The 26,921-nt window shown below is 38.8% G+C and overlaps 1 protein-coding gene and 1 long non-coding RNA gene across 4 annotated transcripts in view; one reads left to right on the forward strand and one right to left on the reverse strand.

Annotated features, from left to right (window-relative positions):
• Nucleotides 1-19,811, reverse strand: LOC122222757. 3 transcript variants are annotated; one of them, XR_006203856.1, is made up of 4 exons: nt 19,713-19,811; nt 18,075-18,178; nt 15,856-15,965; nt 1-30 (listed from the first exon to the last, which is right to left on the reverse strand). It is a non-coding gene; the product is annotated as an uncharacterized LOC122222757 (long non-coding RNA). The 3 variants fall into 3 exon arrangements; XR_006203855.1 differs by lacking the exon at nt 19,713-19,811 and adding an exon at nt 19,208-19,356; XR_006203857.1 differs by lacking the exon at nt 19,713-19,811 and adding an exon at nt 19,079-19,178.
• The window catches only part of NAA30 (N-alpha-acetyltransferase 30, NatC catalytic subunit), an 18,762-nt gene continuing 11,638 nt past the window's right edge, over nt 19,798-26,921 (forward strand). The window contains exons 1-3 of the mRNA XM_042943342.1: nt 19,798-19,859; nt 20,144-20,912; nt 26,599-26,722. Of these exons, the coding sequence (XP_042799276.1) occupies nt 20,145-20,912; nt 26,599-26,722 (892 nt within the window). The 5' untranslated portion in view covers nt 19,798-19,859; nt 20,144. The remainder of the gene's footprint in view (nt 19,860-20,143; nt 20,913-26,598; nt 26,723-26,921) is intronic.

The raw sequence follows: 26,921 nt of genomic DNA on the forward strand, positions 1-26,921 counted from the left end.
GTGAGTTCAAGCTCTGCATTGGGCTCCCCACTGGGCAAAACATAAGAAATGAGAAACAAACAAACAAAAAGAAATGAGAAACAAAAAAACAAAGAAATGAGGCAATATTTACAATAATAATCTATTTTTTCTTTCCTAAATATTTTAACAAATAAATGTAGGAAACACCAAGTTACAGAACAATGTGTTTTGTTATTATATTCATAACATATATTATTTTATTTATTGTTATGTTATTTATTATTATTTACTTTATTTATATATACTAGGTAGACAAAAGATAGACCTGTTAACATTGGTTATTTCAGAAGACCAGGATTGTCTGCGATGGGTGAAGTGGGAAACTGTCATATTTATTCTTTATCTGCCATTGTTGTTGGCTTTTTAAGTGAAAATATATTATTTGATAATTTTAAATAATAAAAGATATCTCTAAATAATTTCCATAATTTTAAGAATAATGGTATATTTTCTTATGATCCTTTTATATCATAAAGCAAGTTTTTAAAGAGGTTTAGCTAATTCCAAAACTTATGAATTTGAGTGTTTTTTTTTTTTTCTTCTAAATCAAAACAAGTCTGCCCTGCTCCCAACATGTGGTGATTAAAATATTTCTACAGGACCAAGTAGGTGTTAGAAGTAAAAGGGTTTGCATGTATTTTTATTAATTCTGTAAAAAGAGTTTTCTCATACTGGAAGGACCATATTTAGTCCTACACTTTCTTTGTAGACCTTGTCCTAATCCAGGCATCCTCTTGAGATCAACACGAGCCTATGTCATCTCCAAAAGGCATACAACTAGGTGAAAAAATTGCAATTCCATCTGACAGAAAGGACATGCTAAGAACAAAAGCTCAATAGAATCACACAAAATATTACAGCACTGTCCTTCCTACCACACTCTCCTTGTAATCCATGTTGTTACAGGCTAATATTAGGTACACTAAACCCTCAATATAAATAGGATACTGGAGGGGCGCCTGGGTGGCTCAGTTGGTTGAGCGCCGACTTCGGCTCAGGTCACGATCTCGCGCTCCGTGAGTTCGAGCCCCGCATCGGGCCCCTGTGCTGACAGCTCAGAGCCCGGAGCCTGTTTCAGATTCTGTGTCTCCCTCTCTCTGACCCTCCCCCATTCAAGCTCTGTCTCTCTCTGTCTCAAAAATAAATAAAAACGTTAAAAATAAATAAATAAATAAATAAATAAATAGGATACTGGAACAATGAAAGCAATCCAAGATTTTATAATAATGATGATGACGATAATACTACAGTATTCCTTGCATGCAAAAATACTTTGGATGGACAATAAAACAACTACAAGGTAGCTAAAAATGTTGAAAATATTCAGTGTAGAAAGAAAAACACAAAAATTAAAAAAATGTTTTCGCTTTATAACAGAAACAATACTGACATACAAGGCACTGGGCATCCCATAGTGACAGCTTCTGGACAGGTGACTGTATTCCCCTCATTCTCCCAACTTTTCAGATAGTCTTTTGTTTTTGTTTTGTTTTTGTATCTTTTTATTATGGTAAGATATATGTTACATAAAATTTGCCATGAAGTGTATAATTCAGGTGGTATCTGGGTGGCTCGGTCGGTTAAGCATCCAACTTCAGCTCAGGTCATGATCTCACAGTTCGTGGGTTCGAGCCTGGCGTCCAGCTCTGTGCTGACAGCTCAGAGCCTGGAGCGTGCTTTGGATTCTGTGTCTCCTTCTCTCACTGCCACTCACCTGCTCATGTGCTCTCTCTCTCTCTCAAAAATGAATAAACATTAAAAAAAATTTGTTTTAAATAAAAAAAGAAACTATACTCGTTAAACAAGAATTCCCCAGTCTCCCTTCCCAACAGCCTGTGGTAACTTCTAATCTACTTTCCATCCCTATGAATTTGGCTGTTTTAAGTATCTCATGTATAGGTGGAATTATGTAATATTCGTCCTTTTGTGTCTGGCATATTTCACTTAGCATGATTTTTTTTAAGATTCATTCATATTGTAGCATGTATTAGAACCTTATTCTTTTTCAATGCTGAATAATAGTTCATTGCATATGACACTTTGTTTATCCATTCACCCGTTAATGGACATTAGGCTTGTTTCTACCTTTTGGCTATTGTGAAAAACACTGCTATAAATTTTTATACCACTTGGCTAGGTGGCTGTTTCCTGCTACTTCATTCTGAAGGCACAGGACTTTGATCAGAGCATACATTAACTTCTGAATGGTTTTTGTTTTTGCCATGAGTGTAGTGGGGCACTAAGGAACCCACAAATTCAGATTTATTTTATCATTATCATTATTTTATTATTATTATTATTAATTATTGAGAGAGAGAGCATGAACAGGGAAAGTGGCAGAGGGAGACAGGAGAGAATCCCAACCAGGCTCCACACTAAGTGTGGAGCTGGACGCAGGGCTTGATCCCACGACCCTGGGATCATGACCTAAGCCAAAACCAAGGGTCAGACCCTCAACCAACTGAGCCACCCAAACACCCCAGATTTTGACAAATGACGTCAACAAACAGTGAAAGACAAGACTCTGAAGCTAAAAGAATTTCTTCCTTTCATATAACTTGATCTGTGATATTAGCATATTTGAAGAAAGAATGTATCAACAATTGGAAATGGCTTATATAAAGGTGTAGAAAAGGCAGAAGGTGAAGATGCAATTTGAAGCTGGAGAACCCTGATAAGCAAACTGTAAATTATAAGTCTGTGGAATAGATACATTTATTGTGGAGACAGATGCAGCTATTTATTTCAGTATGATAACATATTTAACTAAATAAACAAAAATACCAATGTATACCATAAAAAACAAAAAGTCTTTTCTCATAATCTACTTGATGATCATACCCTGTCACATGCTCTATAGCTCCCAGGACTTTTTACTCAGAGTTTTTAACTTGATAATTAGTTGTGCAATTACTTGTTTACTCTTTCTCTCCCTTAAGCTCAATGAGGATGGGGATTGTGTTTATCTTTTGCACAGTGCTAGCTGCATTTATAATCAGTCTCTTACAATCTTGGTTGGTCTAATCTGCTCAGCCCAGAATTTGGAAATTAAATGCCAGAACTTGAAAAGTTAAAGCTATAACTTTAAGTAATTCACCAAGATAAACTTATAATAAAGTCAGCCAGGCAATTTTCCCTAAAGAAATCTTCCCAGCCCACTGGGCACCCTCTCAAACTACAATAGCACTCAGAATTGGTCAAGCACCACAGGGATACGATAGAAATTTTCATTGATATTTCAAAATGACCTCTGTAGAAATGTGCACAAGCACTTAAATTACTGTGATTATTTCTTCCTAGCAAGATATTGCCAGAGTTTAACCACTCTATCCAAAGTGGAAACTAAAATATAGATGGAATACTACAAAGCAAAAGTACAGCATTGTTAATAATTTTTTAAATGACTCATTTAACTATCTACTCTATATTTCAAACAACTTAGAAACCATGATAAAGGACATGAAAAATTCACTCAAAGAACAAAAAGAATCACAGAGAATCCTTTGCCTGTGCTCAGAACATAGCAATGGCAGTGACAAGAATAGAACTCATATATCTTGGGTTTCCAATTTCAGGGTTGCCTGAAGAGAAACTAGTTTCTGAATATGAAAGTGACCTGACCGAACCATCTTGTACCACAAGTCATGTTGTATATGACAGAAATAAGCCTCTGCTTATTTCCTTCTAGAAGGTGTTGCTTGTCTCATTTGCCTTCTCAGGAAACCTGTATCCTAACTCCACCATTTGAAGCATACTCATTAGTTCGGATTCTGTGAGTAAGAGCACTGGACCTTAAGGGTCTCTTTAATAAAGAGTTTTATGGGCATTAATCAAATGACTTTAGAATAACTAACCATTCCTCACAGTGGAGGAAGAAGCAGATATGGTTTCTACATGGCTAATGTGAACAAAACTTTTACAGCATTTAGTACATTGCTATTGTTAATTTCTGAGTCTTTCTCCCTAGGAACTATAGAAAACCCTTAGCCAAACTTACCTTGAAAAATGGTCATAACTGGGGTGCCTGGCTGGCTCAGTTGGTTAAGATCTGACTCTTGATTTCAGCTCAGGTCATGATCTCATGGTTCATGAGTTCGAGCCTCATGTCAAGCTCTCTCTGTCTCTCTCACCGTCTCTTTCTGCCTTTCCCCAGTTTGTGCTCTCTCTCTCTCTCTCTCTCTCCAAAAATAAATAATTAAACTAAAAAACAAAAAGAAAACTTGCTATAATCTCAAGTTTTTTTTTCTTGTTGGTTCAGTATATCAAATAGGGTTCCTGCCTGTTTCATTTTTTAATATCTGGGTTCTTATTTCCATTAGAGATTTTCCTAGGCTCCCTCGCATAATAGAAATTATTAAATAAAGCTTACTTTGCACCAGACATTGCTCCAAGTATTTATATATTCATTTAATATACAAAATAAACTTCATGAGATGTGAATGATTATAACTGCACTATACATATAAGGAAAATAAGGCACAGAGAGGTTAAGAATTTGCCCAAAGTCACACAGCTAGTATGTGGCAGAAACTGAGGATTCATTCTCCATGTGATTAACTACTATGTTATGTTGCTTGTCTAAGTACCAGGTACTTGATCACAGAATTCTCTGGGCTTGCTCCCGCCAGTATGCTCAGAAAAACACCTATTTCTCCCTCCCTCCCTCTCTCTCTCTCTCTCTCTCTCTCTCTCTCTCTCCCTCTCTCTCTCTCTCTCTCTCTCTCTCTCTCCTGTTTGGCACTCTAAACTCCAAATTAGTTTAAGGGTATGGGAAGTATGACCACACAGACACTATCTCTGTGCTTGCTTTGTAGATGAAATCAAGATCTGTGAGAATTTGCACATACAAAGGTGCATGTAATTGTCTTAAACATTTCATTTTCTCATGCTCTTAATTTTTAGGGCCTAGTCGGTTAATCAAGATTATAGTCTTATTCAAGTGTCAGGAAATTAAAGTATGTAAAAAAACATACATGTTTGCTTATCTAATCATTAGAACATGCTCTTCCTTTAGCATTTCATTAATTTTTTTATTAAAAAAATTGTTTTTAAAGAAAAATCTCTTTCATGGAGATTTAATGGATCACATATTCCTAGTCAGAAAAAAATGAAATGATTTCCATTTTGAAATATATATTCCAGGAGAAAAAAAATATTTTATTTTTGGTGTCACTTCTATAGTGGATCAACTTCCTTGCTTTTATATAAACTGAAACCAGGCAATATGTAGTGGTCAATGGAAAGTAGATTCACTTCTTTTGAGGATTAAAAAACATAACTCAAACACATGCAAAATTCATTGTATTGATGTTGGCACTAAATTTTCTTGCAAAGTCACTCTTCTATCACTGTTAATAAAAAGATAACACATATTGACAAGATTTTAAACGTCTATTGAAAAAATTACAGTTGATTAAAAATACTGAATTATTTTTTATCTGATACAAACATATTTATTGTTGTGCAATATTGCCCTCTTGTGTTTTCTCTAGTTAAGTCATTATTATTTTTATCAATTTAGTATTCAGCTTTTAACTTTTCCATCTAAAATTAACTCACTCAATGACATGGTGGGTCTAGAGAGTATTATTCAAAGCAAAATAAGTCATTCAGAGAAAGACAAATACCATATGATTTCACTCATACGTGGAATTTAAGAAACAAAACAGATGAACATAGGGGAAAGAAAACTATAGAGAACAAACTGAGGGTTGCTGGAGGGGAGGCAGATGGGGTAATGGGCTAAATGATCGATGAGTATTAAGGAAGGCACTTGGGGTGAGCACTGGATGCTGTATATATGTGGTGAATTACTAAATTCTACTCCTGAAACTAATATTATGTTAACTAACTAGAATTTAAATAAAAACTTGAAACATTAACAAATAAATTAATAAAAAAATAAAATCACTGCTAAATGAACTTCAAAGCCTTATATTCAAAACCACCCTCAAACTCAATACCCAAAAAGGAAATAATAACCCAGTTAAGAAATGGGCAGAAGACCCTTTTCCAAAGGGGACGTTCAGATGGCTAAGAGACACATGAAAAGATGTTCAACATCATTCATCATCAAGGAAATACAAATCAAAACCACAATGAGATACTACTTCACACCTGTCAGAATGGCTAAAATGAACAACACAAGAAACAACAGGTGTTGACAAGGATGCAGAGAAAGGAAAACCCTCTTGCACTGCTGGTGGGAATGCAAACTGGTGCAGCCACTCTGGAAAACACTATGGAGCTTCCTCAAAAAACTGAAAATAGAGCTACTCTATGATTCAGCAATTGCACTATTAGGGTATTTATCCAAAGAATACAAAAATAAAGATTTGAAGGGGTACATGCACCCCAATGTTGATAGCACATTATCAACAACAGCCAAACTATGGAGAAAGCCCAAATATCCATTGACTGATAAATGCATAATGATGTGATATATATATATATATATATATATATATATATATATATATATACATACATACATACATATACAATGGAATATTACTCAGCCATCAAAAAGAATGAAATCTTGCCATTTGCAACGACATGGATAGAACTAGAATGTACTATGCTAAGTGAAATAAGTCAACCAGAGAAAGACAATACCATAGATTTCACTCATATGTGGAATATCAGCAATTCACTCATATGTTTAAGAAACAAAACAGATGAACATATGGGAAGGAGGAGGGAAAGAGAAGAGAGGGAAACAAACTACAGGAGACTCAATGATAGAAAACAAACTGAGAGTTGATGGATGGAGGTGGGTGGGAGATGGGCTAGATGGGTGATGGGTATTAAGGAGGGCACATACAATAACGGTGTTGTATTAAGTGATTTATCACTGAACTCTACTCCTGAAGGCAATTTTGCAATGTATGTTAACTAAATAATATTTAAATTAAAAAACAAAAAACATCATGATCAGTAGTTAATGTTAGTGTTATGGTTTATGGTATACCTATTCCTTTAAATCTCTGAGTTAATTTATAAAATATTGTGATCAAAAGTTAAGAGAAGCAGAGTCAAGCAGAAGTAAATATATAAAGAAAAATCTAGCATTATGTCAAGGAATACTAAAACCCTGACGCTTAGTACTCATTTTACCATGTTATGGAAGATGCAGCCAATTTGTCTGTTAGGATAAGTCTGGCTTAATATCCTTGCAGTCAGTTTCTCCCTTTAGCTTACTTAGTTATTATTATATAAATACACTGCTAAAATTTTAAATTATTTTGAAAACATTTTTCCTTGCCTATTAAATTAGCAAAATTTTCTTTTTAATATTGTCTAATTAGAACAAGTACTCTTGGAGTGCCCAGGTGGCTCAGTCGTTTGAACGTCCGACTCTTGATTTCAGCTCGGGTCAGTATCCCAGGGTTGTGGGATCAAGCCCTGCGTCAGGCTCTGCACTGAGAGTGGAGCCTGTTTAAGATTCTCTCTCTCCCTCTGTCCCTCTCCCAGCTCATGCTCTATGTTTCTCTGAATAATAATAATAATAATAATAATAATAATAATAATAATAGAACAAGTACTTTCATATGTTGAAAAGTAAATTTGGTACACTCCCTTTTGTAAATCAAATTGACAGTATATACTAAAAGCCTTAAAAAAGGATTATTAGGTTTGCTTCTAAGAATTTATCTCAAATGCGCAATCCTAAATACCCCAAAAATTTATGCTGAAACTACTCATCATAGCATTATTTATAGTGCAAACATTGGTAACAACCTAAAGATGGATGTGTGTTGAATTTGATTGGAATATATACAGTGAAATTTTTGCAACAATTAACATTTTAGTGTAATATTTAAAATAACATGAACTTTTTCTATGATGTTAAGTTTAAAAAATTCAGAATATAAATATACGTGTGTGTGTGTATGTATCACAATGATCTAAAAGCAATTCTCCCTGAACTATAGACAAAGACTAAAATAAAATGCCTCAAAATATTAATAATGGTTATCATTTGAGGGTGGCACTGTGTGGCTTTTTTTCTTTCCACTTCTCTGTGTTTTCCATGTTTTTATGTTGAACATGTATTACTGTTACAATGGGGGGGAAGCCTGCATGTTACTGCAAAATCGAGCAGAATCGAGGCACTGTCCTCTATACAAATCAGGAATTTTATGGGCTTTCTGTGCAAGCTCAGAAAGCTTTTATAAAGGAAATGAAGACTTTGGCAATAGGCTCAGGATAGTTGAGCCATTGTAGGAAAGTGGAGAAGTCCCTCAATTAGGAAAAAAAAGTGGGTAAGTCCCTTAGGATGGATACTTTCTCTTCTAACACTTCATTCTTTAGAAGAAGAGCAAAAGTAGAGTTAGGTGATGGATTCCTTTTCCAAACACATAAAGGAACAAAAAAGCAACAACCATTTAGTTAGTGCTTAATATGTGCTAGGTTGGTTTGAAAGGGTGAAAAGCTAAATGTGATGAATGGGTGAATGAAAAGGATGGTTACAGAATTTCACTTCCAGCCATCACATAGGAAGGACCCTGCGGTCAGATTATAGCTAAAGAGCTGGTCTTCCCACCTGTAATTCGGCAATAATCCTTGTCTCCCTTACCTCCCATTCCCATCCATCTTCAAGACTGCAGAGAGAGTGATCTTTTCAAAGAACAAACCTTCAACAGATTCCCAGTACCTCTCGAGATAAAATCTAAATTTATGGTGGCTGACAACACCCTTTAAGATCTGGCTTTGGCTTATATCTCCAGCTTCCTCTTCTGCTTCCTCACTCCACCTTCCAGGCATTCTGATCTTCCCCAGGCTTTGACCATCCAGTCTCTTTTGTTTAGCTAACTCCTGCTTGTTTTTCAAGTCTCTGGTTAAATGTTGCCTTCACTGGGAAAATACAGCTGCCCTTACAATAAGCACCTACCATAATCACTGCTTTCCTTGTCATAGCCCTTTCTGTATGTTACTAAATTCTCTGGTTTGATTGTCCTTATCAGGACTATAGGGTCTGTGAGGGCAAGGGCTAAGTCTGCCCTTCACCTTGATACCTACAATGCCTAACAGCGGAGCAACAGATGTTTACTGAATAAATGGATGAATAAGTGAGATTGTTTGATTATATCCAGCTTCTCCAAAACTTTCTCTAAAGACTCACTCTCACTGATGAAAATGCATATTAATATCAAGATGATACACGTTGTGATGGTGGTGGTCCTGGGGATGCTTTGAGTTCTTCATTCAGCACTGTAGTCCTGAATCCTATTCTCACTTAACAGATACATGTGCATGTGTGTATATATTTCAAGAGATTTTTCAAATTAATTTTCATGCCCCTTATGGGGAAAAAAGAGATACTCTGATACATTAACCAATTGTTTCTAATCCTTACAAAAAGATATTTTCATCCAAAAATAGGGGAGTAAATATATTATAATTCATAAAATAATTATAATTTTTAAAGACATAAGAAAATAATACAATACCTTTTATAAAAGCATACAAACTACATATACAAAATAAGCTAATCACTCCCATACATAAAAGTACATATTATATATTTACATAATAAAAAGGTTGGAAGAAAATGCATCATATACTGTGATTCCTTCTGAGCATCATCACATGTAAAATACTGTTCTTGGGGCACCCGGGTGGCTCAGTCAATTGAGCAGCCGACTTTGGCTCAGGTCATGATTCCCATGGTCCGAGAGTTCAAGCCCCACATCTGGCTTACTGCTGTCAGCACAGAGCCTGCTTTGGATCCTCTGTCCCCCTTTCTCTCGCCCACCCCTGCTCTCTCTCCTTCAAAAATAAACATTAAAAAAAGGGCACTTTTCTTCCTTACACTTCTCAGCATTTCTCTTCAGAATGAGCATGTATTACCTTGTTTAAAACACCAGAAGTTATCTTAAAAAACTTTATAATATAAAGACAAATTCGTTTATGGGCAGGCAGTTGTTTCAAATATTGTTTTAAGACAAAAGTCTAGGCATGAACATTTTTCATAGAGCACACATATATATTTAAAAATATTTTACTGGGGGTGGCTGGGTGGCTCAGCCAGTTAACTATCCGATTTCGGCTCAGGTCATGATCTCACAGTTAGTGAATTCAAGTACTGCCACGGGCTCTGTGCTGACCACTCAGAGCCTGGAGCCTGTTGCAGATTCTGTGTCTCCCTCTCTTTCTGCTCCTCCTCCACTCACGCTTTCTCTCTCTCTCTCTCTCAAAAATAAATAAACATTAAAAATTTTTTTTAAATAAAAATATTTTACCGAATAGATGTAAAAATGCAAATATTTTATACTTAATAGATTCAATGATACAATGACCTTTAATGTAGATGCTACTAGAAGACACTACAGAACTTAATCATCTTTATGTTTTTTACATTTTTTTAATGTTTATTTATATTTGAGAGAGACAGCATGAGCGGGGAGAGGTACAGGGAGACGGAGACAGAATCTGAAGTAGGCTCCAGGCTCTGAGCTGTCAGCACAGAGCCCGTCACAGGGCTCGAACCCATGAAACCGCGAGATCATGACCTGAGTCGAAGTCGGTTGCTTAACCGACTGAGCCACCCAGGCACCCCAAGAACTATAATCATCTTGAATCTGACTTCTCAAATATCCTCATGTTCAGTTTTTCATATTTCTCAAGGGAAAACAATTCTATTAAAGAATATTTCATGAAAAGTTTTGGAAAGTAAATTAATGCACATATTAATATGCCAAACACAAATAAGATGGACATTTTTAAAAAAGGATGGGTGGAGGCAATTAACCAACCATACAGGTACTGTAAGTTGATTAGGGGAGAGGTAATTTGGGCAGAACTGCCTCTTTGAAACAGGCCAGAAGGAGCAGTTTCTACAGCTAGTCTGGGAAAGTCCCTCACCTGCACCACCTATCTCAATAGATCTAGGAAGTTGCTTTTTTTTTGTTTTTTTGTTTTTTTTTTTTTAGCTTAACAATAGGTTCAGTGATAAGCAAAGTTGCCCTCCTCCAAAGCTCCCTGAAGTGCAAAAGGACTAAGAAGATCAAAGGAGCCATTAACCACTCCCTGAACTTCAAAGGTTTCTCCTGTAAGAACTCTGAGAAGCAGCTGTGAGTTTATAGATTACTTAGGGACTTCCATTACAGTGTATAAATATAACAAATACCTTGGCTATCATATTCTTTTTATTTCTTTACTAGGGTTGCATTTTAGATTTTACAGTTTTGTACACATATGAAAATGAACAACAAATCAAAATATATTAAGACTAGAGACCTACACATTCCCAATGAACACAACACTATTCTTAGCACTGTGCTCTCTTTTTGCTTTCTAAACCTAGCTTCTTAATGTCTTGTTTCTATATTTTCCCATTCAGAAAGAAAGTAATGAAACAACTACTTTGCTTCACATAGTTTGTGTTTTAATGCAATATTCAAACAAAATCTACAAAATCACTTACTTTTCCTGGATTGGTTTCCAGACTCAGGTCCCTAGTGATGAAAGTGTCTCTTCCCTAAAGCATTTCATGCAAGCTGGGGTGACCCGCAGCCCAAACAATTCAGTCAGTCATGTGCGTGCAGACTGTTGTGTTGTCATTGAACACGTCGTCTCAAAGTGGTTCATTTTAACAATAAGAACTGCATCTCTAAGTGATTTTTTTTTTTACTTTTAACGAAATTATTAAAAAATTAAATTCTGTATTGAAATATCACATATATACATAAATCATAAGTTTACACTTCAATAAATGTCTATAAAAAGTATACACTCCTGAAATCACCAGCATTCAGATTAAAAAAAAAAACAACAGATTATAGAATATTTCCAGCACCTCAAAACTCTCTCTGACCCTCCTCCACATTCCTGACTTCTGATACCGACTATAGTAGCCAACAATGGCCAGACACACATAAAAACAGAGCTCTGACCCACAACCCGGAGCAACCTGCCCACCAACCCCCATCTACAGTGAACAACCCAGGAAGCCAGGCTGCTCTGATTTGGACCTGGAGGAAGCCAGAGTGCTACCTCTGCTAACAATGTGGGAATCCAAACCAACTTTTGTAACAACTGACCCCAAAGACCAGGACTTGATTGATGACTGACAGCTTCTCCAGTTTTCGTCCCTGCTTCCAACTTCAGACCAATGCGAGAAAGACAAGTATGCACCCCTAGCCAATCCTGTAAGTGTTTATTTTAATAAAAAGAATCTGAAGTGAAAGACCCTAGAAGATACTACTAGATTCTTAGGACCTTTGAAGATACTTTTCTTACCACTTCTAGTGATGAGAAGTCCTGTATAAATAAACGTGTTTAAAGACATTTATACTCAGAGACATTTACAATCTGAAAAGGTGTAGAGCAAGATCAATCTTTGATTCATGCATTCAGAATTATGTATTATGCATCTACCAGTAAAAAGAGAAGACACAATTCCCATCCTTAAAAGTCTTCTATTCTAGGAGTGCCTAGGTGGCTCAGTTGGTTGGGCATCCAACTCTTGATTTTGGCTTAGGTCATGATCTCACAGTTTGTCAATTTGAGCCTCACTCAAACAGAGGCATTCTCTGTTTCCCTCTCTCTCTGCCTCTCACTTGTGTGCTGTCTCTCTGTCTCTCAAAAATAAATAAATAAACATTAACAAAAAAAAAGTCTTCTAAAAGAAGCCACAGAAGAGCAAAGAAGCCATGAGTAAGTTTGGTCACAGAAATCGGAAGAACTCAGAGTAGGGAGAAGTCAGTTTTGCAAGTGGTGAGAAGGTAGGCGTGTGTGTGTGTGTGTGTGTGTGTGTGTGTGTGTGTGTGAGAGAGAGAGAGAGAGAGAGAGAGAGAGAGAGAGAGAGAGAGATTAGGAATGGTGGAGGTAATGATTTTAAAAACCAGGAGCAGGATGAGCACAGATACACAGGCCAGAAAATCATCTTACACATTTTGGGTATTACAAGTAGTAGTTTGGTTCAAAGTTCACTCATTCATATATACAACGATTATTAAATGAATGCTTTCAGTTGAAATTGTGAATGGCAAGAAATAACTTGTGCTTCAAAATAAGATGATCAAGAGCGTCTGGTCTACGCAGTGAACACAAAACATGGCCTTCCTAACATCCATTCCCCATTCTTCTTTCTAACAGAACCTCAGTTTTGTTAGTATACACCTTTCTCCCCCAACATGCATGCCTCCAAAGAAGCTCACCCACTCTTAGTCCCAGGTAGCCTAGTATTATCCATATTTAATAAGTGGGGTAAACCTAGTCTCTTTCCACTGGCTGACTCTGGAATAGCACATGACCAATTATAATCAAGGGGACACCAAGAGAGGTTCACTAGAGGCTCCTGGGAAAATAACTCTGTGAGTTACCGAAAACCTGTCCCTTCCTTTCACTGGGCATGAATCAAGAAACACATAACCCCAAACACTTATGGCAACCGTATTACAAGTAGGAAGGAAAGCAGCTTTAGGATGGAGCTGACTTCATGAAAGGCAGGAGAGAGAAAGAAACCTGGGTTCTCAAATAATATCATTGAACCAATTAACCCTAAAGGTCACCTTGTCATTGATAGTCTTTTACATGATCTAGTTCACTCCCTTATTTTCTTAAAAGCTAGATTGAGTTGGTTTTTCTGTTATTTGTGACCAAAGCACCCCAATTAGATTTCATTATTAGGCAATGGGGAGTCACTGAAGAAGTTTAAGCAAAAGACTGAAATAATCGGTTTACATTTTTTAAAATGTTTATTTATTTTTGAGAGAGAGCAGGTGAGGCAGTAAAAGCAGGGGACAGAGGATCTGAAGCAGGCTCCGTGCTGAGAGTAGAGAGCCCGATGCGGATTCAAACTTATGAACTGTGAAATCATGACCTGAGCTGAAGTAACACTGTCAATGACACTTAACCCACTGATCCACCCAGGCACCCCTGGTTTGCATTTTATGAGGACGACAGTGGCAGAAATGTTGAGGATAGATGGGTGGGATGGGAGAATGGCTAACATCTACTGAGGGCACGCCATGTGCTTAAATTAGTCTGAACACTTTATATATATTAATTCACTTAACCTTCCAAAACTCTATGAGGCATGCAGTATTACCCATATTTGATAAGAACAATCTGAAACTCAGAGACATTAAGTTGTCTAAGATCACATAGCTAGTAAGTGGCAGAGCCAGGATTTGAACCCCAATTTTATTATAGATATTTCTTCACCTCCCCTGGTCCCCAGCCATATATATCAGGAAAAGCTCATCTTACTCTCAGCCTCAAATATGCCTCATTGATGTAAGAGTATACCCAATAACTGGGTTTCCGGTGACCGACTCAGGAATAGGCCAGTCACCCAATTCTGGTCTGGCTTCTAACCACCAATTTATACTGCTTATTTCATAGGGCTATTGTGAGAACTAAAATGGGTTATTGCTTATAAGATACTTAACATATGGTAGGCCCATAATAAATGCTAGCTACTGCTGTGATGATTTTGTCTACTATATCAAGAAAAACTGAGGAGGGGCGCCTGGGTGGCTCAGTGGGTTAAGCGTCCGACTTCCGCTCAGGTCATGATCTCACGGTCTGTGAGTTCGAGCCCCATGTCGGGCTCTGTGCTGACAGCTCAGAGCCTGGAGCCTGCTTCGGATTCTGTGTCTCCCTCTCTCTCTGCCCCTCCCCTGCTCATTCTCTGTCTCTCTCTGTCTCAAAAATAAAATAAAAACATTAAAAAAGAATTAAAAAGAAAAAAGAAAAACTGAGGAGTGTTCAGAGGAGGAGGGCATAGGTGTGGTAGGACAGAAGCCAAGGGAAGGAGTTTCGGAAGGGCATAGCAGGATCAAATGCCATGGGAAAATAAAGTGACGTGAGAGTTCAAGAGACTAATGGGACTAGCCTTTGGGACATACAAGTGACTTTTGCCGGAGAGGTGACCGTGGAAGGGTTGAGGTGGAAGCCAACTGATTGGCTAACAAGAGACTTGCGCCTGAGTGCAGACTGTGGCTCCCTACTACAGATTAGCAGTTTCACTGTGATGGAAAGCAGAGAAAGGATGGTAGGAGGAGTCTCCAGATGGGGTGCATTTATAAGCTTTGAGGCAACAGCCAGCAAACGTACCACTGAAAATTCAGGAGAGAGAACGATGATGGGACAGGTCCCAAAGGAGACTTGAAAGAAACTGTAAACAGTGTATCATTCTACTTTTTACCCTAAAACTGCTCTAAAAAATAAAGTTATATATATATATATAACTTAAAAAAAAAAGGGAGACTAGAGAGAGGTATTAGTCTTGAAGAATTGAGTCATCTACCCTCTAAAACTGAGGGGGAAGGATATAAGGGTAAGTGCAGATATAGATGCATTTATTGACATGGGGGGGTGGGAGTGGCGCAAGTGCGTCTCTGGAAGAGTTCCTTTTTCCTAGCGACGTGGAGGCAGGGGCATCTGCTGAGAAGGAGAGTGTGAAACAAGTAGTGGTCAAAGATGAAGCTAGCCTCGAAAACTGGTAAAAACAACTCTAGAGTACCAACAGCTGAGAGCATAGCTAAATTGGAGACCAAATTTTTCAATGGCTTTAATATATAGGAATATATGATTCTGCCCAGCACCTCTCACTTACCCAGGTGGAGATAGGAGAATCAGCCTGTCCCTGCCCTTGGCAGGTTATGAAAGTACGAGGTTGAAAGTAACAGAAATAGTGACCATTTGCCCATAGTCCTCTCCGGTTCCTCATACTCCCCCGAGGCCTCAGTTATACAAACGAAATCTGTGCCTACAATTGGGACTGCCAAACACTGCTCTCAAAGGGACAGAGCATTAAAAGAACAGAACGTCACTTCCTCAAATTCAAAGGGAAAAATCAAGTTGTTAATTAAAGCACTTTACCTGGGAATCTCGTAATGTTCCAGGATTGCAGGTGGTAAAACAACATCCTTATATTCATCCTTTGATTAAATTCTATAGACCTCAAATTCGATGTATCCCCTTTCTTTCATCTAGGATAAAACAAAGAACACTCATATTCAAGGCTTTATGTATAATACATAGGATTAGTAGGATTAAGAGCCACATGGCACATAAAACTATACAAATATTTAAATTATTCAGTATATGTGCCCATGGCACATAACATGACATCCTGCTGAGTCAAGATAACTTAAAACATCTCTCTGTTATTAACATCTTCATTCCCAGTTACCTTTATGAAAACTGGCCAATAAGAGAAAAATGTCTGTTGTTAGAATTAGGAAGGAACTTTTCTCCTTTCAAGCTAACTTAAGGAAGCTGCTTGAGGATATGGTTTCAAAATTGACGTTGGTTATTTTAGTTGATTTAATGAGGAGTTTTTTCTTCTAAAAAAAAAAAACTTAAGGTGTGTCCTTTCATTATTCAAAAGAGAACAAAGACAATAGTAACTGACTATTGTATCATAAGATATTGCCAAGCAATGAAAATACTAATTATCCAGATAAAAGACTGTCCCTTGTTACACTTCCCTGCTCCAAGACCATTTCTTCCTCCTTCCCATGAAGTCATTGCTCACGGAGATAGTTGCCTTTTCAATGCCTCAAAATAGGCAAACGTGCCCAAAGCGCTGAAGTGAATTAATCCTATTTCTATACGTAAAATAATGCTATCACCATATCAGCATATTACTCACAAACATGAGTTTGAAAATACTTTACAAATATAAGGACAGATTTCTTAGGGAAGTCTTCTGATGTCGATGGATCATCATTGGGATCTTAGTACTGGGATGTAAAACAGTCACTGGAGCTTAGATGTCAGAGATCCTATTAGCTTATTAACTAGGAAGGAGGCCAGAATTTACTTTGTAATTGGAAACATCCTGCACTGCTGAGAGAATAGCATAATGTAGTTAAAAAAAAAAAAAAAGAAAAGAAAACCCAATAGGTCCCCTTTTATATATTAAATATGTGAATACTAAGTGAAGAAGACTCAGTCACTGACCTCAAGTAGGTCTTTATAATTCTCATCTCTCTGAAAATAACTGTGGGACAACATTAAGTGAGCCCCTGGGTGTGGGAAAGCTCGTGACAATATGGAAAGAACAGTAAGATTTGGTGCCGCTCATTCATTACAGTGGAGTCGTATCTTTCTTAGGACAGGGTTATTCCACAGATACGGAGAGGCATTTTGCTAGGTAAAAATTAAACATGTCTTGGGGAATTGTGTGGAGACACTTTGGCCATTTTTTCCCCTGCACTACTTGAACAGATCATTGTTTCTTTGGCTGGCCCCCCAGGTTAAACTTAGAAACCATGTCATTTGAAAAATATGTATTGTTAAACAATGCATGTACATTTGAAAATATGGTTTTATTTTGTACTTTTTAAAAACCATCAATGGGATCCCATTGTACTTATTAGTTTATTTTACCTCCTTAGGGTGTTTAGGAGGTCTTAAGCACTTAAGACAATGTGTGTTTTCTAAAAATGGCCACAGCAGTATTTCTGGTCCCACATGTTCTCTACAAACTTTGCTTCTCTCTATCAAGAAGTAGAATCTATCTCCCCTGCCTCTGAACCTGGATGAGGCTTTATAAGGGCCTGGGTAAAGAGAACGCAGCAGAATTGACACTGCATGACTTCTAAGGCAGATAAACCATAATATGCTTCTACCTGGCTCTCGCTCTCTTAGGATACTCACCCTTAGAACCTAACCCTCATGCTGTGAGGAGCCCAACCAAGTCCACATTAAGAGACCACCTGCAGGGGCGCCTGGGTGGCGCAGTCGGTTAAGCGTCCGACTTCAGCCAGGTCACGATCTCGCGGTCCGTGAGTTCGAGCCCCGCGTCAGGCTCTGGGCTGATGGCTCGGAGCCTGGAGCCTGTTTCCGATTCTGTGTCTCCCTCTCTCTCTGCCCCTCCCCCGTTCATGCTCTGTCTCTCTCTGTCTGTCCCAAAAATTAAAAAAAAAAAAAACCACCTGCAGAGGTCTACAGGGAGTTGAGCTGAGGTCTCCAGCCTGCAGCCTCCAGCCAGTATCAATCACCAACATGGAAGTGAAAACTTTTCAGAGGATTCCCATCTTCAGCCTTCCAGTTGAGGCACTATGCATAAGGGAGCAGAAAAAAAGTCATACCTGCTGTGCTATCTCAATTCCTGACGCACAGAATCCGTCAGCATAATAAATGGTTGTTTTTTACCACTACCTTGTGGGCGTAATTTGCAATGCAGCCATAGTACCTGGAAGTGTACCAATATATTTTATTATTAATAATTCAATATATTCTATCATATTCAATCTTTCAAACATAACATAATTAACTATAATTTCAAAATTAACATAATTAACTATATTTCAAAAATAACATAATTAACTATAGTATTTTGGTATCTTAAGCTTAATCATCCTGTATTGATAGACACTTAGGTGGTTTGGACTTATTTTTTCCTATTATAGACAAGGCTGAAATAAACATTTACATCTCTTTGTACACAAATGCCAGTATTTCTACAAAAACCTATAAATTAGTTTTTGTAAAAACCTATAAATGAGTTAATAAATACATGCAAGATACTTACAGCAGTGCTAGCACAGAGTAACACATTATTTTTATCACTACAGATTGAACTTCTAGATGGAACGTGATAGCTTTTCCTTGCTGTCTTTAGTGACAAGGATCCTAACAATTGTACCTAACTGCTATGCTACAGTAGAGGCCGCTTTCTAGAGTTTAGATCAAGGCAGAAAGTTGTAAACACAATCAGTCACAGATTATGTCCCTGAAAACATCCATCTGCTGCTGACATGACTAGCTCTACAAATCAGTTTTCAAAAAACTTGGGTTTGCTCCGTGGGCTGGTGAGTTACAAGAACAGAACTGCTGGAAATCACCGGTTGCGGACTACAGGGGAAAGAGCGCAGCCACATGTTCAAGTGCGTGCGGCTGTTCTATCTGCATCCGCCTGGGCAGACCACTTGGTGGAGTGACTGGGGAGAAGGTTCAGGACGTGTCTTTCCCGGTGACAATTTGTGTCACAAGTTTAGGAGTGTGCTTTACCAGACGTTGTCACTTTCTTCCACCATCTCTAACTCTTCCCCAGGCGTGCTTGCATCTGTCTAGCACTTTAAATCACATTTACCTCTAAATTCCTGGGCGGAGTGAAGGGGACAAGGAGAGAGGAAGAGGACTATCTGTCCACCGTCTCTGGTCTCAAAGGGGCAGAGTAGTTAAACTTAATTCACACTGCAAACAAACCAGTTTTCAACACCTTTTAACTTCCTGTCTCTTTCGATTTTCTCCCGTTTTGCTCCATTTTTAAGGGACTCGGGTAACCGCCCTCCTTTCTCTGCCTTCCTCCCCCGCCGCTCCTCGGGTCAGGGCAAAGGTAGCACTGCTGAGGAAGAGCATTTTTAGGAGAGTGGCGTGGTCAACAAGCCACAAGCGGGCGGGCTTCGCGACAGCTCCGTGGGGGCGACGGGGTTGGGAGAGGGAGCGCCCGTCCCGCCTATCTCTCCCCGGTCCTGCGTCGCAAGCTCCGCGGGCTGAGGAGTCCCAACGCCGAGGACAGCGGACTAGGCGCCGGAGACTCCAAAGCCCTCAGCGACTTCCCCGCCCCACAGCCCCACCCATTAGCACGCAGCCTCCCCCAGAGCCCACAGGAGACACCTTCGTCCCCGCCCCTCCACAGGTCACCTCCCTCCACGCCCCTTTCCCTTGGCCCCGGCAGCCGGCAGGCAGGGAAGTGTCGTAAAGCCAGGCCTAGGAAACTTTACCCGGGGTAACAGCCGAGGCGCTTTACGGCGACGGCGGCTGAGTGTGAACCTTGGCGGCGGTGGAGGCGGCCGCGGCGGCGGAGGCGGCGGCGGCGGCGGCTGAGGAGGAAGAGGAGTGGCGGCAGTGGCGGCGGGGACCTGTGCGGGGTGAGCCTCGCGGAGGGGACAGGGAGGGGCCGGGGGTGACAGGGCCAGCGGATGGGTGCGGGCGGACGGGGACGGTGGCCGGCTGAACAGCTGGGCGGCGCTGAAGAGCGGGGGGGGGGGGCGCGGAATTGGGGGGGCTGCTCCGTGAGGGACGGTTTCTGCCTTTGTTTCCCCCCCCTCCACCTTCGCCGCCCCCCCTCCCCCCCCCCCGCCCGAAGCCCTCTCTGCTCCGCGCTCGTCCGCGGGGTCTCATGGCCTCCCCTCTCGGTCTGTGTCGCCTCTAGGATGGCGGAGGTACCGCCTGGGCCTAGCAGCCTCCTCCCACCACCAGCACCTCCGGCCTCGGCGGCGGCCGAGCCCCGCTGTCCCTTCCCGGCGGGGGCCGCCCTCGCCTGCTGCAGCGAGGACGAGGAGGACGACGAGGAGCACGAAGGCGGCGGCGGCGGCAGGAGCCCGGCGGGCGGCGAGGCGACGGCGGCGGCCAAGGGGCGTCCGTGCCTCCGCTGCCCTCAGCCGCCGCAGGAGCAGCAGCAGCTCAACGGATTGATCAGCCCCGAACTGCGGCACCTCCGGGCGGCCGCCTCTCTCAAGAGCAAGGTTTTGAGCGCGGCCGAGGCGGCCACGACCACGGCCACCCCCGACGGGGGGCCCAGAGCGACTGCAACAAAAGGAGCTGGGGTACACTCGGGCGAGAGCCCCCCTCACTGCCTCCCCAATAATGGAAGAACTGCGCTCCCCAGCCCGGCGGAGGCAGTGGCGGCGAGCGATCCTGCGGCGGCCCGCAATGGACTGGCGGAGGGCACCGAGCAGGAGGAGGAGGAAGATGAGCAGGTGCGGCTGCTGTCTTCATCCCTGACCGCCGGCTGCAGTTTAAGAAGCCCCTCAGGCCGGGAGGTTGAGCCTGGGGAGGATCGGACGATACGTTATGTCCGATATGAATCCGAGCTACAAATGCCCGATATCATGAGACTGATCACCAAAGATCTGTCTGAACCCTACTCCATTTATACCTATAGATATTTTATCCACAACTGGCCACAGCTGTGCTTCTTGGTAAGTGGATGGAATGCAAAGAGGGTGAACGCAGCAGAGAGATCCAGGCCGTGCAGGGCAGGGAGTGTGAGGGCTGAGAGTGGCAGTGGATGTATACTTCTGCGTTTCATAGTACGTTACATGATGTAAAGTGCGTGTCCACACTCCTAGTTTTTTAATGAAACTGTTTTGAAGGTAAGACTTCTTGATCTGGCTTAACTTGGTACTTATGTAAATGCAACAAGCCTGTATGATGCATGTTGGGGGTCTTCGATTCTGTTTATATTAGCTTATAATCATGTTTAACCGTCTTTAATTACCCTCCCTCATCCTCAAAGCACTTTGCAATCATTTAATTTGAACATGGTTCTGTTCGGATACAGGCTTTATTAATCTCTCAATTACAGCCGTAATCAGGGAAGAGTGTATGCATAAACATGTTTTGGTGAACATGATTGTCAGTAAACTTGCTGTGGCCACATTGGGGAATTAAATCTTACAAGCGTTTTCTGTAATTATGGAGATTGTTTCCTTTTACTTCGACAGGACAATTCAGGACAATTAGCAGTTGTAGCCAGCCTGCTTTCTGGTGCTAGATTGTAGAAGGCACTACTAACACTTCTGGTGGCTGAAAGACCCTGAAGCTCGAACAAAATACCGTTTTGTGGAATGTAGGAAACTTAAGTGTGAAACTGTTACTAATCTCATTTTTTCCTTTAAGAAACTGATCATCCATATACGTACATATTAATAGTGACACAGGCTGTGTAAAGCACAGTTGACAGAATTTTTTGATTTCCATGTAAGTGAAAAAGATTTGGCTATGAAACAAGCTAAATAGTTTTCTTGTTTTTTTTTTTTTTTAATTTATGTAGTACTGGCCATACCAATAGTTTCTTCCCAAAAATATTGACCAATTTTATTCTGAAACCTTTCACTTAAATATTAACTGGAGGTATGTTTTGTATCGTGTCCTCACAAGCATTTTATTTCTTGAATTTCACCGAAGAAAGGCAACATGCTTTTAAGACATATTTTTTGCTATGTAAAGGGAGAAGCTACTACTATTTATGTTTTAGCATTGACGTAATTGCACTTAGCAGTTCGTTGCACATCCCCCCAAGATGTTATGACAGTTCTTTAGAAATCCATCTTTCTGATTCTGATTCTGTATGTTGGTGGTAATCTAAAAATATAACCTCAGAATTGTAGATAATGGTAGTTCTGCTGTTTTCTATGTTCACTTTGCTAAACTTCAATTTAGTATATTTGTTTAAACTGTAGGAACTATCTTATATTCTACAAAACTGCTCTTACAGGATTCTAACCATTGTATCAACATAGAAGTTCTAAGACATGCCTATGTCAGTGAATATGGGGATGATTTTATAGCACTATATATGTGTCGTTAAATGCCACTGTAATTGCTAAAAATTGTAGATTGATTTAATTGTAAATTTACCCACAAAAGTATATGACTGAATCAAACCTTAAATTGAAATATGTATTTCTATTAATTACAGAAAATAGTTGTATATATAATATTTAGTCAGCTTTGGGTTCTGATATTACCTGGACCTCTCTCAACTTGTCTTCCATTTTCGACTCTGATAAACCTAATATTAAACTTTAGTTTTGATTTTACGTAGAATCCTTCCAGTTCGCCAGCTAATTTGTACTTTAGTTCTTAATAGTTTGTTTAATATTAAATTCTGAATATCTGGAAATTGAGATATGTACAAGTGGTTGACATCTAAGATTTATTAGCGCAAGTATGTATCTGGAGATATGGAACAGAAAACAATAGTTAATCAGAGGCCACTTAGAATTGGGGCCTTTATGTTGGCGTTTAAAAAATTTGAATTTCCTCTAAGAACAATTTAAAATAAATATAAGTGTGTATGTTTATTTTAAATCATATCATTTTAGAATTCTAACGGGTCTTAAATATAATCTAGCGCAACTTCATTTTTTTTTTAATGAAAAAAAATTAAGGACCCGAGTGACTTAAAAAATGTTTAAATCTTCAGATATTTAGGGGTGCCTGGCTGGCTCAGTCCATGGAGCATGCGACTCTTTTTTTGTTTTTTAATGTTGATTTTTGAGGGAGAGAGAGAAAGTGCGAGCGAGCCAGCAGGGAGGGGCAGAGAGAAGGAGACAGAGAATCCCAAGCAGGCTCCATGCTGTCAACACAGAGCCTGATATGGGGCTCTAATTTACAATTCATGAGATCAAGACCTGAGCTGAAATCAAGAGTCGAATGCTTAACCAACTAAGCCACCCAGGTGCCCCATAGCATGCTGCTGTTGACCTCAGGGTAGTGAGTTTGAGCCCCAAGTTGGATATAGGGATTACTTAAAAATAAAATCTTAAAAAAAAAAAAGCTTCAGATATTTAGTGGCAGAGAGGTAAAGTTAGAACTTTACCTGACCTCTCATTATGGAAATAAGTAAGAATCTGAAAAATGACATACCCTTGATCTTCAGGGAAGATCATTGTGTCCCCAAGTTAAATTGTCCTGGCAAACATCAATAATCTCAAGAGATTAAAAACCTCCAAAATGTTTTTGGTTTCTATATATAACCTGTAATGGATCAAATGGAATGTATGAGGTTGAACCTTCCGTAGAAAATTGCCAGCACTTGACCAAACCTGACTAACAAAAATGACAGTTTCTTATGGCTCTTCTAATAATTGTAACAGATGTGATAGTAGAGTACTATACAAATGGGAGACCCTGTCAATTTTTCTGTTCTTAACTAATTTATCTTTGCCATTTTTGAGTTCATGGTATTTTTATCTTTTAGTGCCTTTTTGAACTTCTTAAACTTATTACCAGTGATGTACTATAGTATTTCTGTTTATTCTAAATTTAACTTTCTGGCTTCCTCTGTTTTCCTATGTATAGCATTCTGGAATTTGGGAATTTCTATTTCATACAACTTGTAGTTTTCAAGTTTTGTAGATTGACAAGCAATTGGCCTTGTAGAGTTAAGTCTTAATCTTGCCAAGATTTTTTTCAGTTCCCATCCTTGAAAAAGGAACACATTTAATAGTATGACTTCCAAATATATGTGGAGAAGCTTTTATTTGGAAAAATTGATAAGCAGTTTAGTAATTCTTACATATTCATCAGCAGTTTCTCAGGAAAAAATAGCAGGGTAGGCCTTCCTCACTATGAATATCTTATTAGTAAGAGTACATTATATATTGGGCTTTTATTTTTTTGTAATTTTTAAAAAAATTTTTTTAACATTTTTTACTTGTTTTTGAGAGACAGAGCATGAATGGGGGAAGGGCAGAGAGAGAGGAAGACAGAGAATCTGAAGCATGCTCCAGACTCTGAGCTGTCAGCACAGAGCCTGACGTGGGGCCCGAACCCATGAGCCATGAGATCATGACCCGAGTGGAAGTTGGACGCTTAACTGACTGAGCCACCCAGGTGCCACATTGGGCTTTTATTTTTTAACGATGAGTACCACTTGATTTTTGCTCCTACATATTCTTAATTAGGAAGAGTCAATCTAGTCCAAGCATGAACTGATAAAATACTTTGTTCGCCTTTTACTACCTTGGTCAAAAGAAGATTTGTTTGAAATTCCTATCCAATTTGGAAGTATTGTCCAAATGTATTGTGTCTAGTGGTTTTGATTCTTTCTTCTTTGAGATGGTTTATTAATTGTGAAATGTAGCTGTCCTACAGTTTTATATCATAGATTTATATAGATTTCCGTTTTCCCTAATTTACAACCTTAGGTCACAAAGTTTTTTAATGTGGGGTGCCTGGGTATGGCTCTGTCATTTAAATGTCCTACTCTTGATCTCAGGGTCGTGAGTTTGGGCCCCACGTTGGGCTCCATGCTGTGCGTGAAGCCTACTTAAAAAAGTTTTAAAATGTACTTTTGGGCCTAACATGTATGTACATACATGTATACACAACCACATATATTTGAGATGAGTTATTTTAAAATCAGAAAATGCTGTCAGAGTTGTTCAACCAGGCCACTTTTGTGTGTATTTCAGCTATTATTTCATAAAGAAATTTTAAGTTTTTATTTATTTATTTATTTATTTTGAGAGAGAGTAGAGTGTGAGTGAGAGCTGGGTAGGGCGACAGAGAGAGAGAGAGAGAGAGAGAGAGAGAATCCCAAGCAGGCTCTGCACTCTGAGTGCAGAGCCCGACGCTGGGCTCAAACTCACAAACTGTGAGAACATGACGTGAGCCAAAATCAAGAGTCAGATGCTTTACTGACTAAGCCACCGAGGTGCCCCAGAAATTTTAGTTTTTGAAAACACCTTTTACAGAACCAGATTGATTTATTGTGAATGAAAATGGAAATAACAGTTTTAGAGGTTTATTGTCCAAGATAGTTTTGGATTGTGTGATAAAACAGAAATGAATTAAGTGGATTATTCAATTTAATATCCCTTCAAAAGGATTTTTCTGACCTAGTTCAGGTTTGTGTGAAATGGATTGGAATTATCTAAAAGATTTTTCTCACAGTTTAAAAAAGTCTTTTTAATCATTTTACAGAATGATGAATTAAATGTCACATCAAAATTAAGTTAAAATTAAGTGTAAAATGGGCTTTTAAATTTTTTAAACCAATTCCTGGTTTTTGCTGTTGAAATAGTTTCTTGTGGGAATTTTATTTTATTAAGAGATAATTTGAAGTTTTCATATTTTTTAAATGAGTGCTCTTTAGAGCAAACAAATATTTCTAACTAGCTGACACATTATTAAACAATTAAAGCTATTGCCCTATTGATATTTACCAGAATACAGTATTACTAGAACTTTTCATCAGTGACAGAACTTTTGAAAAACTTATTTTCAATGGTAACACTGGAAATCTTAATAAAAATGGGGGATTATTAGCATTTGTTCAGCATTTAACCTTTAATATTCTGGAAAGACATAAATTTTTATTAAAGTAGCTCCGTAAAATTAAAGCTTTCACTTTAATATGAAGCTCTGGTTTTAAGTTCTAGATATTCTTTGAGCTTTGTGATAATGACATTGTCGGGAGTGACTAGACCATTGAATATCTAGTCTTTGTAGTCCTTCACTAACAAAAACCCTTGGGGAGGATCCAAGGAATACCTTAATAACCATCTTTTTTTGTGAAAGTCGTTTGCATTTTTTTGTCTTTGTTTTTGTTTTTTTTCCTGCTCAAAATCGAACTCTACTGTCAGGTAGTATAAATATTAGGTGTTCTGTCCTTCACTAAAACTTTGTTAGAATTACATTTAAGTTTATAGTACTTTGATAAGTTTCACAGTATTTTATACCCTAATGAAGAGACATTTTCTTTCTTTCTTTTGAAGAGACATTTTCTTAAAAAAATTACTTTCACGTATTTCTCCCCAAATCTTAAATATGTAGGTCTTTATTGCAAATAATTATAAGCACCTCTTATAAAGTACTTGAGCATTAACTTTGTGGAAATCTTGCTTTTTCCCCCCAGGCTTTGATAATGAGCATAAGACATTTATGCCCTAAACAGTGTTGAAAGATTTTAAAACTGGAACTTCTGAAGGAGTTCTGGGATTTAGATTTCTGAAACTTCTGTGATTGCTCTGTTACTAGAATTCTTCTCTCTTCTTTCCTCAAAAATGCTGACCAGTGGTTGGTTGCTGTTTCCCTGGGTAATTGTGCGGTACCTGACGGCAATGTATTCTTCATAACTGTTTGTTTATTTTTAAGGCCATGGTAGGGGAGGAGTGTGTAGGTGCCATCGTTTGCAAGTTGGATATGCACAAAAAGATGTTCCGCAGAGGTTATATAGCCATGTTAGCCGTGGATTCCAAGTACAGGAGAAATGGCATTGGTAAGGAAAATATTATGTCACTAAAAGAATGCATAAGTTATTTTCATTTTTGTTTTTTGAAGCAAAAGACTTAAATGTAAATGTATAGAAATGAGAAAGAAGCTAAGGGGAGAAAATTAAGGTTATTTTTATTTCAAAATATTTTCAAAATGTTCCTAAAATGAATTGTTTTCTTAATTAATGTTTTGTTTGAGAAATT

The sequence above is a fragment of the Panthera leo genome, chromosome B3 (genome assembly GCF_018350215.1).
Source record: "Panthera leo isolate Ple1 chromosome B3, P.leo_Ple1_pat1.1, whole genome shotgun sequence".
Taxonomy (NCBI): domain Eukaryota; kingdom Metazoa; phylum Chordata; class Mammalia; order Carnivora; family Felidae; genus Panthera; species Panthera leo.